The following is a 19,345-nucleotide window of genomic DNA, read 5'->3' as shown; positions in this document are numbered from 1 at the left end:
GCATGCAGGCTTAGTTGCTCTGTAGCATGTGGGATCTTAGTTCCCCAACCAGGAATTGAACTCACATGCCCTGCACTGCACAATGTATTCTTTACCACTGGACCACTAGGGAAGTCCTGAAGATCCCTTGTATATGTCAAGTCACTTCCCTTGTTTCTTTCAAGATTCTATCTTTCAGTGGTTTACAGATTATGTATCTTGGTGTGAATCTTTTTTAATTTATCCTTCGTGGGAGTTTGCTCTGCTCCTTAGATAGTAGATTTATGTCTTCATTATATTTGGAACATTTTAAACCATTATTTCCTCAGTTATTCCTCCTGTCTCCTTTATCTTGCCTTGCCTTTGGGACTCCCATTATATGTATGATGGTATGCATGGTGGCATCTCATGGTCTCTTAATCTACATTCATTTTTCTTCATTCTTCTTTCTTTCTGCTCCTCAGACTGCATACTTAATAAAATCACCTATGAATAATAATCACAAACTATTGCTGGGTTTTACTGGACCACAGTCTAATAACTCTTATTGACATAGTATATAGATGACCCTTGAACAACATGGGTTTGAACTGTGCAGGTTCAAACCCATGTTTTCAATAAGCATATAGTACAACATGACACATGGTTAGTGGAATCTGTGAATGCAGAACCACAGATAAAGAGGACTAACTGTGGGACTTAAGCATCAGTAGATTTTGGTATGCATGGTGGGTCCTGAAACCAGTTCTTCCAGACACCAAGGGACAGCTGTATTATATGTCATAAGCTAAGCTTATGACAGCTAAGTACCTGAGATAGAGGATTAAAGAAGAGCATCATGTGCTAAGTGTTGGCTCTTAAATCCTCTGCCCAGAAGTAACACAAATCACTTCCTCTTGTGTTTTATAAGCCAAAACAAGTCACATGGCCATACCTCATTTTAAGTGTTCAGGAAAGCACAATTTTATGTGTTCAATAATGAAAAATACAGTATTTTTCAGTTGCTTAAATGACAACCAGGTATGCATACAGTGTGATTTTGTCTGTCTCTAAGAAGCCTCTGTTACTGAGTGAGAGTTATAATTCTCAATATGCTTTTATTATCTCCTTTCAAAAAAGATTATGATAAAGTTGTCTGAAAAGACATTCTACTGCCACTGCCAGTAGATGCCTTTGTGTACTCTTACTAATAGTCTCCTAAGTAATCTACAGACTGTTCCTCCCCACTCTATCCTTAATCCCTTCTTTGGCATTTGTTGTAATATTTCTTTGTGTACACAAAGGTTATTATTAACCTCTTTAATTCTACTAGTTTTCAGTTTCTTAGCACCTGGAATTGAAGCGACTGGCTCACATGTCAGCTCCTTCGCTTACTAGTTCTGTGCCCATAAACAGAATTCTTAATAATAAAGTGAAGCTTCAGTTTCTTTCTGGAAGAATAGAGATAATAATGCCTGATTCAAAGGATGATAATCAGTTTATTGAGATAATGTCTACAGAATTTATTCAGTTCTGTTCAGTCGCTCTGTCCAACTCTTTGTGACCCCATAAACCACAGCCAGGCCTCCCTGTCCATTACCAACTCCCAGAGTTTACCCAAACTCATGTCAATTGACTCAGTGATGCCATCCAACCATCTCATCCTCTGTCGTCCCCTTCTCCTCCTGCCCTCAATCTTTTCCAGCATCAGGGTCTTTTCAAATGAGTCAGCTCTTCCCATGAGGTGGCCAAAGTATTGGAGTTTCAGCTTCAACATCAGACCTTCCAATGAACATCCAGGACTGATCTCCTTTAGGATGGACTGGTTGGATCTCCTTGCAGTCCCAGGGACTCTCAAGAGTCTTCTCCGACACCACAGTTCAAAAGCATCAATTCTTTGGCGCTCAGCTTTCTTTATAGTTCAACTCACATCCATACATGACTACTGGAAAAACCATAGCCTTGACTAGACAGACCTTTGTTGGCAAAGTAATGTCTCTGCTTTTTAATATGCTGTCTAGGTTGGTCATAACTTTAATTCCAAGGAGTAAGCGTCTTTTAATTTCATGGCTGCAGTCACCATCTGCAGTGATTTTGGAGCCCAGAAAAATAGTCAGCCACTATTCCCCATCTATTTGCCATGAAGTGATGGGACCAGGTACCATGATCTTCATTTTCTGAACGTTGAGCTTTAAGCCAACTTTTTCACTCTCCTCTTTCAGTTTCATCAAGAGGCTCTTTAGTTCTTCTTCACTTTCTGCCATAAGGGTGGTGTCATCTGCATATCTGAGGTTATTGATATTTCCCCCAGCAATCTTGATTCCAGCTTGTGCTTCCTCCAGCCCAGCATTTCTCATGATGTACTCTGCATATAAGTTAAATAAGCAGGATGGCAATATACAGCCTTGACGTACTCCTTTTCCTATTTGGAACCAGTCTGTTGTTCCATGTCCAGTTCTAACTCTTGCTTCCTGACCTGCATACAGGTTTCTCAAGAGACAGGTCAGATGGTCTGGTATTCCCATCTCTTTCAGAATTTTCCACAGTTTATTGTGATCCACACAGTCAAAGGCTTTGGTATAGTCAGTAAAGCAGAAACAGATGTTTTTTCTGAAACTCTCTTGCTTTTTTTGATGATCCAGTGAATGTTGACAATTTGATCTCTGGTTCCTCTGCCTTTTCTAAAACCAGCTTGAACATCTGGAAGTTCACGGTTCACGTATTGCTGAAGCCTGGCTTGGAGAATTTTGAGCATTACTTTACTAGTGTGTGAGATGAGTGCAATTGTGCGGTAGTTTGAGCATTCTTTGGCATTGCCTTTCTTTGGGATTAGAATGAAAACTAACCTTTTCCAGTCCTGTGGCCACTGCTGAGTTTTCCAGATTTGCTGGCATATTGAGTGCAGCACTTTCACAGCATCATCTTTGAGGATTTGAAATAGCTCAACTGGAATTCCATCACCTCCACTAGCTTTGTTCATAGTGATGCTTTCTAAGGCCCACTTGACTTCACATTTCAGGATGCCTGGCTCTAGGTGAGTGATCACACCATCGTGATTATCTGGGTCGTGAAGATCTTTTTTGTACAGTTCCTCTGTGTATTCTTGCCACCTCTTCTTAATATCTTCTGCTTCTGTTAGGTCCATACCATTTCTGTCCTTTATCGAGCCCATCTTTGCATGAAATGTTCCCTTGGTATCTCTCATTTTCTTGAAGAGATCTCTAGTCTTTCCCATTCTGTTGTTTTCCTCTATTTCTTTGCATTGATCACTGAGGAAGGTTCTCAGTCATGTCTGACTCTTTACCACCCCATGGACTATAGCCCGCCAGACTCCTGTGTCCATGGAATTCTCCAGGCAAGAATACTGGCGTGGGTAGCCATTCCCTTCTCCAGGGGATCGCCCCAACCCAGGGATCGAACCCAGGTCTCCCACATGGCAGGCGGATTCTTTACCATCTGAGTCACCAGGGAAGCCCGCCCTTTCAAAATTCTGATGCAATAGTCTCAAGTTATTGTTGAATTATAAGTATTTTTGATCAGAAAGTTAATTTTTTTGTTATTGTGATTTTAACAGTTTACTGCATTATAGTACATTTAGAGGAAGCAGTGGAAACTATGCTGTGAAATATATCTTAATTTTGCAGTGAAAGTCCCTGAGAAGTCAGAATTTACTTAAATTTGCTACAAAATTCTTAATAATTTAGCTTTACTAAATGATAGTATTTATATAAAGGAAAATAGTTTCCAGTTTAAAGATGGGTAATGAGGTTTCCACTTTTCTTTTTTTGGTTGTGCTGGATCTTCGTTGCTGTGTGCTGGCTTTCTCTAGTTGTGGCAAGCAATGTCTCTCCTCTTTGTTGTGGTGCACAGGCTCTAGGCGCCCAGGCTTCAGTAATTGTAGTACATGAACTCAGTCCTTGTGGTGCTCCTGCTCAGTTGCTCCTCAGTATGTTGAATCCTCCCAGACCAGGGATCAAACCTGTTTACCCTGCATTGGCAGGCAGATTCCCACCCATTGTACCACCAGGGAAGACCTCTGCTTTTTTCATTAAAATCACCAAGTAGGACGAAAAGTTGAAATACTGTTTTCACCTTTAATGATAGCTGGAAATATCTAACCAATAACCAAAAAATTGGATGAGTAAGAATAAATGACTCAAGAAGAATATCAAACCTGAGAATCTATGGTTGCATATATGATATTGATGAACAGTAACTTGTTTGATCAGAACTCTAGAATGGCTCAGGCACTAATATCACAGAATATAGGGTGCCATAAATGGGGATTGTTTGAAACCCCTGAACAGGGAATGGAATTTCTATGTTCTTACCTCACAGGAGCCAGGAAATATACTGTCTGATTAGACCAGAGGGATTCCAGACACAAAATAGGGCAAGGATGAGATGCTAAACTAAAGATGGGAATTAAGTGAAAGTTGTTGTGCTGAATGATAGGATGTCAAGCTTTCTTCCCTTGCTTGGCTCCAGACATTTCACTTCCATACTTAAATATCCCAGACAGGATTGAGGGATTCTTCCTGGAGAAATTAAATCTCCAGATGAATGACCCAACAGGCTTTCATATTGGAAGACTTCTGGCCAGTATACTGAGGTCCACCAGTTGACAACCCAACTTAAGCACACAGAGCTTATAATTAGTTTTTTCTCACTAACCTGTTAAACATGAAGAAATCTTGTTAGCCAAGGATTGTTAGCCATCTTAAGAAAGTTTCCAATGTAAAGTAGACACACACAACAGAAAAAAGGAAACTCACAGGAAATAGATGAGACTTCCCTGGTGGTCTAGAGGTTAAGAATCTGCTTTCCAGTGCAGTGAATGCTGATTCGATCCCTGGCTGGAGAAGATCCCATGTGCCATGAGGCAGCTAAGCCCGTGTACTGCGACTAGAGAGCCGGCTCACTGCAGCTGCTTAGCCTGCACCCTCTAGAGCCCTTGTGCCACAGCTAGAGAAAGCCTGCGCGTTGCAGTGAAGACCCAGCGCAGCCAAATAAATAAATAAACCTTTTTTAAAAATGCAAATGTTGAAAAGGAAATAGTGCAGGGAACAAAAACACTTTGGGGAGATAATAATAAACAACTTTAAACAGGTATTGCCTAATTTTAAAAAATTGATGGTATAAGAAAAAAGAGGAAATCAGTGAGAAAGTTCCTGGAATTGAGAAGTGTGATAGCAGAAATTTAACATTTCAGTAAAAGCATTGGAAGAAACATTTGTGGGACCCTCCTAGGATGTAGAACAGTAGCAGAAGAAATGCCTTTTCAGACAACTTTATCATAGTCTTTTTTGAAGGGACAAGCATTCATCAAGTGTCATAATAAAATAGAGACATTTCAGACTTGAGAGTTCTAAGTTTACTTCTCATGCACCTTTCCAGGAAGCCCCAAGAATATGTGAGCCGAGGAAGATACGGGATCTATAAAATAAAGGATTCAACATAGGAAAGAAGCAAAGAAATCATAAGGATGATGACAAAGTAAATATTATATTTGGTAGCTATGCATTAGACTTAGACTTAGGCAGCAGGCCATTGGGCATAAAGAGGGCTGACTCCAGAGGCAGGGGTGTGGGGAGTGGAAATGATAAGTTCTGCAACAGGTTTGACCAAATAGAAGATTATATTGAGAGTTGTTTTGTCAGAGCTGTTAAGGAGTATGAGACAATTAGGTATAAGTTAAAAGGAAATCAAGCAAATGGAGGCATGTGGTAAAGTTAACTTCAAGAAAATTAGCAAGTTATATAAGGAAAGAAATGTAATTAATGTAATTACTGAACACTACTTGACCCAGAAGTGAAACATATTTAATCGTCATAATGAAAACATTTGGTATAATTATATTGGGAGGATGGGGGGAAAATGGGTAAGTGAGAATAGAAAGTTAATAATGTCTAAAATTAATGATGCTAAAGCAGTGTAAACACATGGTTTAAAAATACGCAAGTAAATAAAAAAAGATAACAGCTCAAAGAATTCAAGCTGGCTGCTTCGCCACTGAAAAAAGACTACTGTAGTTTTCTTGGTTGTAAGCCTTCTAGCACTGTTTTGACTTTTTATCAATATGTGTATGTATTATTCTGAAAAATAACTTTAAAACTAGATGTATGTGGAGAATGTCTCAGGAAATTCATCACAGTGTTTTGTGTGATTAGTCAGATGTGACTCCTGTAAATTATGGATAATAACTCATAGTGTCCTTCTAAGGGCTATCATATCAGTCAGACATACTAATTGAACATGAACATGTTTGGTTAAACATTAGCCAGTTTAGCCATTCAGACATGTAGAAAGAATCAGATATCCCAGCACATGGCAGTAGCTGGATGATAATAAAGCCCCACCAGGCTTCGATATGGGAAATAACCTAAAACTAAAAAAATATCTGAATAATTTTCTTAGCATCCAAATAATTTTCTCAAAGCTAGGACTCTTAAAAGCTGTTTAACTTGTTAGACTCTTTGCACATAATTTTAGTAATATTGACAGATTGGTTTATAGGATTATAGGTAATAAGATGGGAAGATGATGGAAGCAGACTAATTGTTGCCTTGAGTTAATCATAGCTGATAGTAAGAGAATAGACAGATAGCTATTAAATCCTAGCACAGGCATTGAGAAAGAATGGTCCAATGCCATATGGTTATAAAGATTACAAAACAGCTTTATAGTCCTTTTTAAGGGTTGTGTGTGACAGCTCAGTTACGTTGGCATTGACCTAGCTGCTCTAATGCAGCCATTTAGTGCCACTTTCAAATTTAGCCATTTTGCCATTTATTACCACTTACTTAAAACATCTCCTAATTGTATCCCTGAATCTGACCTTCTGTCTGATACACACCTAAGGGATGGAAAGCAAGAGTGAGGTGTGGACTAAGGTAGGATGAGGTGACAATTTGGATCACTTCGGACGTGCACTATACAATAGAATGGTATATGTAAGTTCCATAGTTGCCCAACTCAGAAAAACGCAGTCATTTTAAATAAGATATCTCTTGGTTCCTTTGAGAATTCACTTTTATCTTGACTTCACATGTATGTGTATTTGTGTTTTATATTCTTTGCTTTTCTCCCTCCACTCCCAACCCCCCCAACACAGGTTACATTGGTCAAACACGTTATTGTGTAATTGATTGATATTGTCTGCTAAAATGGAATTTAAATGTTTTTTACTTGAGAATGTAAAGGAGGAACACTTGATTTATACATTTGATTGAATTAAATATCTTTCTCTTTAACCCTGTGTATTCTTTTTAGAGGAAGCCCACAAATGAAAGGGACACCCCATTTTAAGGAAGAACAGTGTGCTCCAGCATTAAATTTAGACATGAGGAAAATACTGGATTTGCAAGCACCCATCATGAGGTATAGTACTTTGGTTAAACTTAGTACTTTTGATGACAATATATAGTGTATGGTTTGTTAATCACGTGAGTAATAAGAAAGTTGATTTTACTTCTTGTCGTTGAGGATCATTTCTTTTTAGTCCTAGAAATTCTTGATTAGTCCTTAGAAAAAATGTAAAACCTTACAGGATGGTACATTATTATATTTAAATTACAGTAATAAAGCCCACAATTTGGGTACATCAACTATAATTTTATGTAGAAATTTTTATTTTTTTATAAGATCTGCTGCTGCTGCTGGTAAGTTGCTTCAGTCGTGTCCAACTCTGTGCGACTTCATAGAGGGCAGCCCACCAGGCTCCCCCATCCCTGGGATTCTCCAGGCAAGAACACTGGAGTGGGTTGCCATTTCCTTCTCCAGTGCGTGAAAGTGAAGTAGCTCAGTCGTGTCCAACTCTTTGTGACCCATAGACTGCAGCACGCCAGGCTTCCCTGTCCCATCAACTCCTGGAGCTTGCTCAAAGTCATGTCCATCGAGTCAGTGATGCCATCCAACCTCCTCATCCTCTGTCTTCTGCTTCTCCTCCTGCCTTCAATCTTTCCCAGCACCAGGGTCTTTTCCAAGGACCGTGGTTGGAAAAGGGTTGAACCAGGGTCTTTTCTGGTTCTTCACATCAGATAGCCAAAATATTGGAGCTTCAGCTTCAGCATCAATCCGTCCAATGAGTATTTAGGACTGATTTCATTTAGGATGGACTGGTTGGATCTCCTTGCAGTCCACGAGGCTCTCAAGAGTCTTCTCCAACACCACAGTTCAAAAGCATCAATTCTTCAGCACTCAGCTTTCCTTATAGTCCAACTCTCACATCCATACATGACTACTGGAAAAACCATAGCCTTGATTAGACGGACCTTTGTTGGCAAAGTAATGTCTCTGCTTTTTAATATGCTGTCTAGGTTGGTCATAACTTTTCTTCCAAGGAGCAAACGTCTTTTGATTTCATGGCTGCCGTCACCACCTGCAGTGACTTTGGAACTCAAAAAAAATAAAGTCTGTCACTGTTTCCATTATTTCCCCATCTATTTGCCATAAAGTGATGGGACCGGATGCCATGATCTTAGTTTTCTGAATGTTGAATTTTAAGCCAAATTTTCACTCCCCTCTTTCACTTTCATCAACAGGCTCTTTAGCTCTTCTTTGCTTTCTGCCATAAGGGTGGTGTCATCTGTGTATGTGAGTTTTGATACTTTGCAGCAATCTTGATTGCAGCTTGTACTTCATCCAGCCTGGCATTTCACATGATATACTCTGCATATAAGTAAATAAGCAGGGTGACAATATACAGCCTTGACATACTCCTTTCCCAATTTGGAACCAGTCTGTTGTTCCATGTCTGGTTCTAACTGTTGCTTCTTGACCTGCACACAGATTTCTCAGGGGGCAGGTAAGATGGTCTAGTATTCCCATCTCTTTAAGAATTTTCCACAGTTTATTGTGATCCACACAGGCAAAGGCTTTAGCATAGTCAATAAAGCAGAAATAGATGTTTTTCTGGAACTCTCTCGCTTTCTCGATGATCCAACAGATGTTGGCAATTTGATCTCTGGTTCCTCTGCCTTTTCTGAATCCAGCTTGAGCATCCGGAAGTTCACCATTCAGGTACTGTTGAAGCCTGGCTTGGAGAATTTTGAGCATTATTTTGCTAGCGTGTGAGATGAGTGCAATTGTGCCGTAGTTTGAGCATTCTTTGGCATTGCCTTTCTTTGTGATTGATGTGAAAACTGACCTTTTCCAGTCTTGTGGCCACTGCTGAGTTTTCCAAATTTGCTGGCATATTGAGTGCAGCATTTTCACAGCATCATCTTTTACGATTTGAAAGAGCTCAACTGGAATTCCATCGCCTCCACTAGCTTTGTTCATAGTGATGCTTTCTAAGGCCCACTTGACTTCACATTTCAGGATGTCTGGCTCTAGGTGAGTGATCACACCATCGTGATTATCTGTAGCATGAAGATCTTCTTTGTATAATTCTTCTTTGTGTTCTTGCCACCTGTTCTTAATATTTTCTGCTTCTGTTAGGTCCATACCATTTCTGTCCTTTATTGTACCCATCGATGCATGAAATGTTCCCTTGGTATCTCTAATTTTCTTGAAGAGATCTCTAGTCTTTCCCATTTTATTGTTTTCCTCTTTCTTTGCGTTGATCACTGAGGAAGACTTTCTTATCTCTTGGTGCTATTCTTTGGAACTCTGCATTCAGATGGTTATATCTGTCCTTTTCTCTTTGGCCTTTTGCTTGTCTTCACAGCTATCTGTAAGACCTCCTCAGACAACCATTTTGCCTTTGTGCATTTCTTTTTCTTGAGGATGGTCTTGATCACTGCCTCCTGCACAATGTCACAAACCTCTGTCCATAGTTCTTCAGGCACTCTGTCTATCAGATCTAATCCATTGAATCTAGTTGTCACTTCCACTGTATAATCATAAGGGATTTGATTTAGGTCATACCTGAATGGTCTAGTGGTTTTCCCTACTTTCTTCAATTTAAGTCTGCATTTGGCAATAAGGAGTTCATGATCTGAGCCACAGTAAGCTCCCAGTCTTGTTTTTGCTGACTGTATAGATCTTCTCCATCTTTGAGTGCAAAGAATATAATCAATCTGATTTCGGTATTGAGCAACTGGTGATGTCCATGTGTTGAGTTGTCTCTTGTGTTGTTGGAAGAGGGTGTTTGCTGTGACCAGTGCGTTCTCTTGGCAGAACTCTGTTAGCCTTTACCCTGCTTCATTTGGTACTCCAGGTATCTCTTGATTTCCTACTTTTGCATTCCAGTCCTCTACAGTGAAAAGAACATCTTTTTGAGTGTTAGTTCTAGAAGGTCTTGTAGGTCTTGGTAGAACTGTTCAACTTCAGCTTCTTCAGCATCCCTGGTTAGGGCATAGACTTGTATTACTGTGATATTAAATGGTTTGCCTTGAAAACGAACAGAGATCATTCTGTCGTTTTTGAGATTGCACCAAAGAACTGCATTTCTGACTTTTGTTGACTATGAGGGCTCCTCCATTTCTTCATTTCATATGGTATAACATAGTCTATATTAACTTTTGAAAAGATACTTCTGCTTTTCTACAAACATTGAGGGCACTCTTCCTTGAAAAATCTTCCCAAATATGTTGTTGGATTAAAAAAAAAACAAGCAAAGTATGCTGTAAGTAATAATGATAGCATTACTGTCCCTCTTTTTAAAGAGAGCTGGTGGTGGTGGAATCGGTGGTGTTATGGAAGAATACATAAGAAACTGGGCATGAGAACTGAGTGGCCAGGGGGACAGGTTTTGGAAAAAGTATTGATCTATATGGATACAATATGTGAATATATTAAGCTATTGTATATGAGTGTAGTTCCTATGTTTTTTAAATCCCTCTGATTCTCAGTTGATTGCAGCCATGAAATTAAAAGATGCTTACTCCTTGGAAGGAAGGTTATGGCCAACCTAGATAGCATATTTAAAAGCAGAGACATTACTTTGCCAACAAAAGTCTGTCTAGTCAAGGCTATGGTTTTTCCAGTGGTCATGTATGGATGTGAGAGTTGGACTGTGATGAAAGCTGAGCGCCGCAGAATTGATGCTTTTGAACTGTGGTGTTGGAGAAGACTCTTGAGAGTCGCTTGGACTGCAAGGAGATCCAAGCAATCCATCCTAAAAGAGATCAATCCTGGGTGTTCATTGGAAGGACTGATGAAGCTGAAACTCCAATACTTTGGCCACCTCATGCGAAGAGTTGACTCATTGGAAAAGACCCTAATGCTGGGTAGGATTGGGGGCAGGAGGAGAAGGGGACGACAGAGGATGAGTTGGTTGGATGGCATCACCAACTCGATGGACATGGGTTTGGGTAAACTCCGGGAGTTGGTGATGGACAGGGAGGCCTGGCGTGCTGCAATTCATGGGGTCGCAAAGAATGGGACATGACTGAGCGACTGAACTGACTGAACTGATTCACAGTTGCAATGATAGGCTTCTTTTATTGTTTCTCTGATTAGAATACAGTACAGATACTAGAACATATTAAACAGTATTGTGTGCAAGCGGCTGACTATTGCCTTGCCTTTTTTAATCTATCCTTTTTAACTCCAATTCTCCTCAGAGAAAAAGAATGCCTTTTTGGTGTTTTTATTCACTTTCAAATGTGATGAGGGCTTCAAAAGATTGCGTTCAGGTTACTCTTCATCTCGGATTTTATTTCAGCATAGAGATTCTGTTTAAGAATGTAACTTGTATGAGGAATTTTGAATGTCTAGGAACCAAGCTATGTGGGACTATACAAACGGCTTTCTGCCTCCACCTGGTGGGGGAAAAAAAATATATGGTTCATGGGAATAGGATTGAAAAAAAGCCTTTAAAAAAAAGAATTCCTGCTGTCTTGTCCAAGTGTAACTTGTCAGGTGCTAGTTTTTAACCTACTTATTTAGGTGATTGGAAGTCTCTAAGGTTTCTCTCAAAACTTCAGTAAAATGATTGCATTTCAGAACAGTGTTATTATTAGCACCTGTAACATGTACCTCCTGGAAATTTAATTGGAGAATTCCTATTTAATTTTGAATTGAGTGAGGGGGTATGAAAATTGGGCTTTAGCCTTCTGTTTTCTCTCTGAAAACTGCTGAAAATAAGTCAGAGGTAGGGACAGACTGCTGCTTATAGGCATAAGATGGCAAGAGTATGGCCGTCTTTAATTTTTGATTGAAGAAGGAATAGGATTAAATGTTAAACATCTTTTATTAATTAAGGATAGAGTATGTTTAGAAAGTCAAAAGTACTCCATTGCTATTCTTAAAATGGATAACCAGCAAGGACGTACTGTATAGCACATGGAACTCTGCTCAGTGTTATGCAGCAGCCTGGACGGGAGGGGGGCTGACGGGAGAATGAGTGCATGTATATATATATGGCTGAGACTCTTCTCTGTTCATCTGAAATTGTCGCAACATTGTTAACTGGCTATATCCCAGTACAAAAATTGTTTTTAAAAATTTAAAAAAGAAAAAAGTACTAATATAATTTATAATTAAGACTCTTACTGTATTTCTAACTAATAGTAAATGCTAATAAATTTTACAGTTTATTCTCAATCTTCCTTCTTCCCAGGCACATAGAAAGCCCCGTGTAGTATATATAGTATTTAATATTAATTAGGTAACAAACATATTTACATACTTGAGAATTGGTAATTATGAATTATATATTTCCTATTAAGAATATTTGTCTAATCAGGTTCCAAAATCCTGTTATTCTCCTTCCAAAATCCTGTTATTCTGCTTCTAAGATCCTTAGTTAAATAACAACAGCAATAACAGACACCCCTGGGATATCACATAGCTGTTAGTAAAGCCCATAGAAGTTAGTGGGCTTTAGTAGGATTGGAGAGCCTCTCTCTAAAGGCATAACTTAGAGTATATTTATATGTATTCTGTGTTTACTTACACCCAGGGTGATTTTCAATAAAAATCAGTGTGACATACAAAGACATAAGTGAAAGAAAAGCGAAAGTAAAAGTTGCTCGGTCATGTCCGACTCTTTGCTACCCCATGGACATACAGTCCTTGGAATTCTCCAGGCCCAAATACTGGAGTGGGTAGCCATTCCCTTCTCCAGGGGATCTTCCCAAGGATATTGATTATTTGTGCAAGATCTTGACATCCCCCAGATGCCCAGAATCAATCTTTTAGTTCTTAAATCTTTGTGAGAACAGGAATCAGTGGTGGGGGAAAACACTTGGGTGACTTGGAACAAGACCTGTTTACTAAACTATGGAAATATTCAGTACTTTAACATCGACATCAGCCTTTAATTGAAAGTTTGTTTACTTTCAATTAAACAAGAAGGGTCTATCTTTTTGTATAGATTGTTTATCATGTTTGTCTCAGTTAAAGTCATTGTTAATTCCAACATCAGGATTTTTTATAAGTCAGTTTACATTGATGGATTTTTCTCTTAACTTTGGATCATGTTTTCCTATTTGTTCAGATGCCTGGTCATTTTTGTCACAGCATGGTGAATGATGGTAGAGATTCTGAATTCTGTTAACTTTGTCAAAGGAGTGTTGAGTTTTGTCTGTCAGGCAGTGAAATTACTGGAGGTTCACCTTGATCTTGTTCCTAACCATCGTATGCAGTGATTTTTCTAGGGAGATATGAGAAAGGAAGAGGAAGAATGCAATTTGAAATAAACCTAGGCTGACTCCTACTGAATGAAAATCACTGGTAAACCAGTGACTGAAAGTAAAAGTTGCTCAGTTGTGTCCAACTCTTTGCAACCCCATGGACTATACAATCCATGGAATTCTCCAGGCCAGAATACTGGAGTGGGTAGCCGTTCCCTTCTCCAGGGGATCTTCCCAACCCAGGGGTCAAACCCAGGTCTCTCACACTGCAGGCGGATTTTTTACCAGCTGAGCCACCAGGGAAGCCCAAGAATACTGGAGTGGCTAGCCTATCCCGTCTCCAGAGTATCTTCCCGACCTGCATTGCAGGCGGATTCTTTACCACTGAGCTACCAGGAAAGCCCAGTGACTACTCCACTAAATTACTTCTTTTAACATGCAGTTGTTGTTGTTCAGTCACTAAGTCATGTCTGACTCTTTGTGAGCTACAGCCCACCAGGCTTCCTTGTCTGTCACTATTTCCCAAAGTTTGCTCAAATTCATGTCCATAGAGTCAGTGACGCTGTCTAACCGTCTCATTCTCTGCCACCTCCTTCTCCTTTTGCCTTCAGTTTTTCCCAGCATCAGAGTCTTTTCCAGTGAGTTGGCTCTTCACTTCAGGTGCTTGAAGTATTGGAGCTTCAGCATCAGTCTTTCCAATGAATATTCAGGGTTCATTTCCTTTAGGATTGACTGGTTTGATCTCCTTGCAGTAGCAGGTTTTTATATTCTAGCCACCACATGCCTCACATAAATTTTACCATTAAAATATAAATTTGAAATAAAAGAATATATAATATTTTAAAAGATGAACTTTCTTTAAACTGGAAATTGTAATTGATTACAAATGCTCTGAAGTTCAAGAGATGGAGCTCAGTAAGGGGCCATGTTATTTTAATCTTTTAAAATATTTTTATAATTGGGAAGAAAATACAGTAAATAGTTAATTATCTGAAATATATAGTGGAATAAGTCATTGGACTATAAAGAATTGAAGGGTAAAGAAAACATTGAAAAACATTCTTTTCACCATTATGAATTAAAATATTTCTGAAATAAACTTTTAACCTCTTAAGTATGAAAGCTAATTTAACAGTATATAATAGAGTGTATTTTAGACAGACATTTTTCATTCTTTCTTATACTCAGTTTTTTTTATAGCATTTGATACTCTTGAGGTCTTCCTTGGTAGCTCAGACGGTAAAGGGTCTGCTTGCAATGCAGGAGACCTGGGTTTGATCCCTGGGTCAGGAAGATTCCCTGGAGAAGGAAGTGGCAACCCACTCCAGTATTCTTGCCTGGGAAATCCTATGGACAGAGGAGCCTGGCGGGCTACAGTCCATGGGGTCACAAAGAGTCAAACACGATTGAGCGACTGACACTTTGACTTTCACTATTCCCTTGGCTTTCTTGATGCCAGTTTCCACTGGTTCTCTTTCTTTCTTTCTGCCAGTATCTTTGTAGCTTCACTTTTGGATTACTCCTCCCTCTTGACCTTCCTCCCATAAACATTTGGTACCAGGTGTAAATAACACTGCCCTCCAGGCTTGGCATTATAGGAGTAAGCAAATTAGGCATTTATTGCCGTGGAAGCTAATTGTTAAAGCTCTTTGCAAGTATCAGTAAATGCTGAGATCATAGTACATAATTCATTTTCAGTACTTAGTTACTGAGAGGTCTTCTGGAGGGAGAAACTATATTTTCTTCACCGTTGAATCTTCAACAAACATAGCGCCTGTCACAGAGCCCAGACTTAATAAATACTTATTGAATGAATGTACAACATGAGATTCTGTGATACCTTAGAAATACTGTGGTCTGGAACTGTGTTTTCCACAACAGTAGCCACTAGTCAAATGAAGTACCTTAAATGTTAATTGTAGATAAAATAAAACTTAAAATTTAGTGTTTTTGTTACACTCGTTTGGTATTTCAAATGTGCGGTCACCACACATGGCTAATGGCTACTGTGTTGACTAGTATGGATAACAGAATATCTCCATCACTGGTGAAATTCTCTTGGACAGGGGTAGAGAATGGGTACCACTACACTCCCTGGCTCTAGACTGTCGTTCTATCATTAGTTTATTTTTATGGTTTCTCTGCCTCTTTCCTTTCTTGTCAGCTTCACTTATCCTTCCATCTTCTAGTCTGTCATTTCACTGTGTCTAGTTTTTAAACTCAGTCCGTCAGGTTTGTAATAACAGCAACTATGGTCTTTTTTTTTTTTTTTCCAGAATTTCTCATCTAGATTGAATTATAATAGATAAATTCCTGTATAGTGAAATTGTTGATAAATGGCAGTTTTATAAGTGGTTTCATGATCTTTGCTTGAATATTCTCCAGAGCAGTTATATTCATTGCTTTCCCAGTATGCTTTTCTTAAAAGATAACTGATAAATTGCTTATTGCTTCCCTACAGTTTGCAGTCTGTGCTGGAAGATCTCCTGGTTGCTACTTCTGATGGACTTCTTCATCTTATTCACTGGGAAGGAATGACAAATGGGAGGAAAGCTATTAATCTTTGTACAGTACCCTTTTCAGTAGACCTGCAGTCATCTAGAGGTAGTAATACTTTTTACATGAGATAGAACCAGGTGTTTAATATTTTATATAATCTCGTTAGATATTTTCTATGGATGAACATTGATTTTTCTACTTTGGAATTAATTATGCAAGGGAAGAAAAGAAGAGTGAGTTGAGTGTGTGTGTGTGTGTGTGTGTAGGAGGGAGTAGTTTAACTGTTTAGTGTTGTTAGGTCTTTAAATTTCGACCTTTTAACTGTTCTTACATGGTTTGCAAGCAAAAGTGTGAGAGAATTAATTTACTGTATTTATATTCATATTTCAAATACTTATTTTTTCATCAGCAGGTTCCTTCCTGGGTTTTGCAGATGTGCACATTAGAGACATGGAATACTGTGCCACACTTGATGGATTTGCTGTTGTGTTTAATGATGGTAAAGTTGGATTTATTACACCAGTGTCAAGTAGATTTACTGCAGAGGTAGGACTCACTTTCAGTGTTTGTTTTTCAGTTTTGCATTTATTAATTTTAGTCTTCATTAAATCCTCCTCCAGCTTAAAAATTAAGATCTTAGGAGTGGTGGTTAATTTTTTTAATCAAAGCTATACCTATAACTAGTATAAAAGACAAAAATCTTTTGACATGTTAATGAAAAATGATTGTTCCTTTCCTCTCTTCATGCCTAGTGTTCATTCTCAGAGACAACTACTTTTTACTCCTTTATCGATTATTTTGCGGTTTATCTCCACTACTCTGAGTATTTCCTGTAATTTTTAGTTTTTAGGCTGTGTTTATTGACTTGCGATTGTAGAAAATGACCATTTACTTCCCTCTTCCCTGGTCGCACTACATCTGTAAGTTCTTCCCATCTTCCCAATATAGTTAAATGAGATTTTGATTATATTAGTATCTGTTTCATCATCTTGAAGAAATTTCTCTTGGATCCTTCTGGATGGATTGCTTGCTATGCATACCTTTGACACAGCTGCATGTTGTGGCTGTCCATCATCATTATCCTATAGATTCCCTATATTCCTTTACTCTTAGATCCTTTCAGAGTTAATGGTAAATATTTGATTAGTTAATGTATGAATTTGGTTGTGACACAGACCCAGAGTAAAAATTGAGATTCACTGAAGGCTGTGTGGGATTTGGTGTGTTTGTTTGACTGTGCTCTTCATAGCATGAGCTAACTGGGTTATTTTTTTCCTCGCCACGCCGTATCCAGTCTTCTCCAAAGACTATGTACCTGGCCGGCGCAGTATTTTGGGATTTTGAGTTATGAAAGAGTTAGACTAGAGATTCCAGATTCAGGATGTAAACTCCCATGTATCCCTATTTTCAGTGTTGTTTAGAGACCACTGAGATTTTTGTCTTGTTTTTCTCTAAAGAAAAATTCCAGTTTTCTCTTGGAGTGGAGGTAGAATATTCCTTATCTGCTCAGAGTGGGAGGTAACCTAGGCAGACCCAGGTATTGAATAAACAGTCTTTGAACCAGTCCTACTGCTTTTAGTTCAACTTTTGAGAGACATTTTAATTCCCAAGCCTTTTGTGTAACCTGTAATGCAAATTTGACTGTTTTTCAAAGTGTTCCTTACTGCTACTTAAGGACTCTATTGCTTCCCAGCTTACAAAATTTTCTGATACTACCTCCTCTCCCATTCTGTCCTTGCCAACTTACACATTTGGGGTTTTAAGAGTCAGAGAAACGAAATATTCATGTTCAACCTACTCTCTCTAACTAGAAAGAATTTTAAGTTTTTAAGGGCATATTTTTCTATATGGTATCAGCTTTTTCTGATTTATTTCATTCAGCATGATGCTCTCAGGGTCCATCCGTGTTGTTGCAAAAGGCAGAGTTCATTCTTCCTTATGGCTAAATACAGTTGACCCTTGAACAACATAGATTTGAACTGCACAGGTCCACTGACACCTGGATTTTTTTCAATAAATACACACTGTAGTACTCTATAATCTGCAATTGATTGAATCCACAGATGCAGACCCATGGATGTGGAGGGTCAGCTGTAAAGTTGTGTGTGTATTTTCTACTGTGGGGGATAGGTGCCCCTAACTCTCCTGTTGTTTGAGTCAACTGTATTCCATTTTGTGTGTGTGTATGTACATATACCAAATTTTCTCTATCCATTCATCCATCAGTGAACACTTCAGTGTTTCCATACTTTGGCTTTTATAAACAATGCTGCATTGAACATGAAGGTATAGATATCTTTTCAAGTTAGTGTTTTCTTTTCTTGATAAATACCCAGATATATATGGATTATATGGTAGTTTTATTTTTACTTTTTCTGAGGAAGCTCCATACTCTTCTATAGTGACTGTACAAATTTACATTGCCATCAGGAATGCACAAGGGTTCCTTTTTCTCCGCATTGTCCCAACACTTAATTATTTCTTGTCTTTTTGATAATAGCCATTCTGACAGATGTGAGGTAACATCTCATTGTGGTTTTGATGTGCATTTCTCTGATATTAGTGGTGTTGAGCATCTTTTCAAGTACTTTTTGGACATCTCTATGTGTTCTGTAGAGAAATGTCTGTTCAGATCATCTGCCCATTTTTTTAATCAAATTTTTTGCTATTAAATAACATGAGTTCTTTATATATTTTGAATATAACCTTTTGTCACATATGTGATCTGCAAATATTTTCTCCCATTCAGTAGACTGCTTTTTCATTTTGTTGACATATGTTTGGGATTTAAATGTTTTTTACTGAAAATAAACACGTTAGAGCTGAAAAGTGATTAACTCATTTCTGAATATCAGCTTTTATTAGTATTTGGTTAAAGAAAATTTTCTAGTAATTTAAGGATTTAAATAATGAAAAGTAGATGGACATTATTAAGTTATAAGTAGAAAATATAAGTTACATGAAAACATTACATATGTATTACTGGTAATTGGGAAATACACTAATAGTGTATTTATATTAGACATTATTTAAGTGCCTTATAAAAACTCCTGTTTGGCATTCTATAGTGGCTGTACAAATTTACAGCCACTATACAGTATACACATCTATATACACATAGTATATCTACATATACTATGTATAACTTACAGTATACACTGTAAAAATACAGTAGACATATCTATTTAAATATGTCAGACTATGCCACGCCTCTGCTCAGAACTGTTTAGTAAGACTAGATTTTTAGGACAAAACCTGCTGAGGACAACTAGAAAAGCTGGAGACAAAATAGTTTTTTTAATGTGCTTAAAGGCTTTGGAGAACTGACAAAACAGTAAGGAATTAAGAGGCTAGGGGAGGCCAGA

At 38.3% G+C, this 19,345-nt stretch overlaps 1 protein-coding gene across 10 annotated transcripts in view; it reads left to right on the top strand.

Moving 5' to 3' along the window:
• RIC1 (RIC1 partner of RAB6A GEF complex) overlaps nt 1-19,345 on the top strand; it is a 158,769-nt gene that overhangs the window by 54,006 nt on the left and 85,418 nt on the right. For 6 of the 10 annotated variants that reach the window (XR_014056881.1, XR_014056884.1, XM_081500986.1 and 3 more), the window contains exons 4-6: nt 7,231-7,338; nt 15,943-16,085; nt 16,390-16,526. Coding sequence is in view for 6 of the 10 variants with exons in the window: in XM_081500986.1 (XP_081357112.1) it covers nt 7,231-7,338; nt 15,943-16,085; nt 16,390-16,526 (388 nt within the window). In the remaining 4 variants the exon portion in view is untranslated. Of the gene's footprint in view, nt 1-5,355; nt 5,455-7,230; nt 7,339-15,942; nt 16,086-16,389; nt 16,527-19,345 lie in introns of all 10 variants that reach the window. The other 4 variants (XR_014056895.1, XM_081500979.1, XR_014056901.1 and 1 more) reach the window with 3 other exon arrangements.

This window comes from Giraffa tippelskirchi, chromosome 1 (genome assembly GCF_054371585.1).
Source record: "Giraffa tippelskirchi isolate mGirTip1 chromosome 1, T2T-mGirTip1v1.2.pri, whole genome shotgun sequence".
NCBI classification, from domain to species: domain Eukaryota; kingdom Metazoa; phylum Chordata; class Mammalia; order Artiodactyla; family Giraffidae; genus Giraffa; species Giraffa tippelskirchi.
This window is presented reverse-complemented; position numbering and strand designations above follow the sequence as displayed.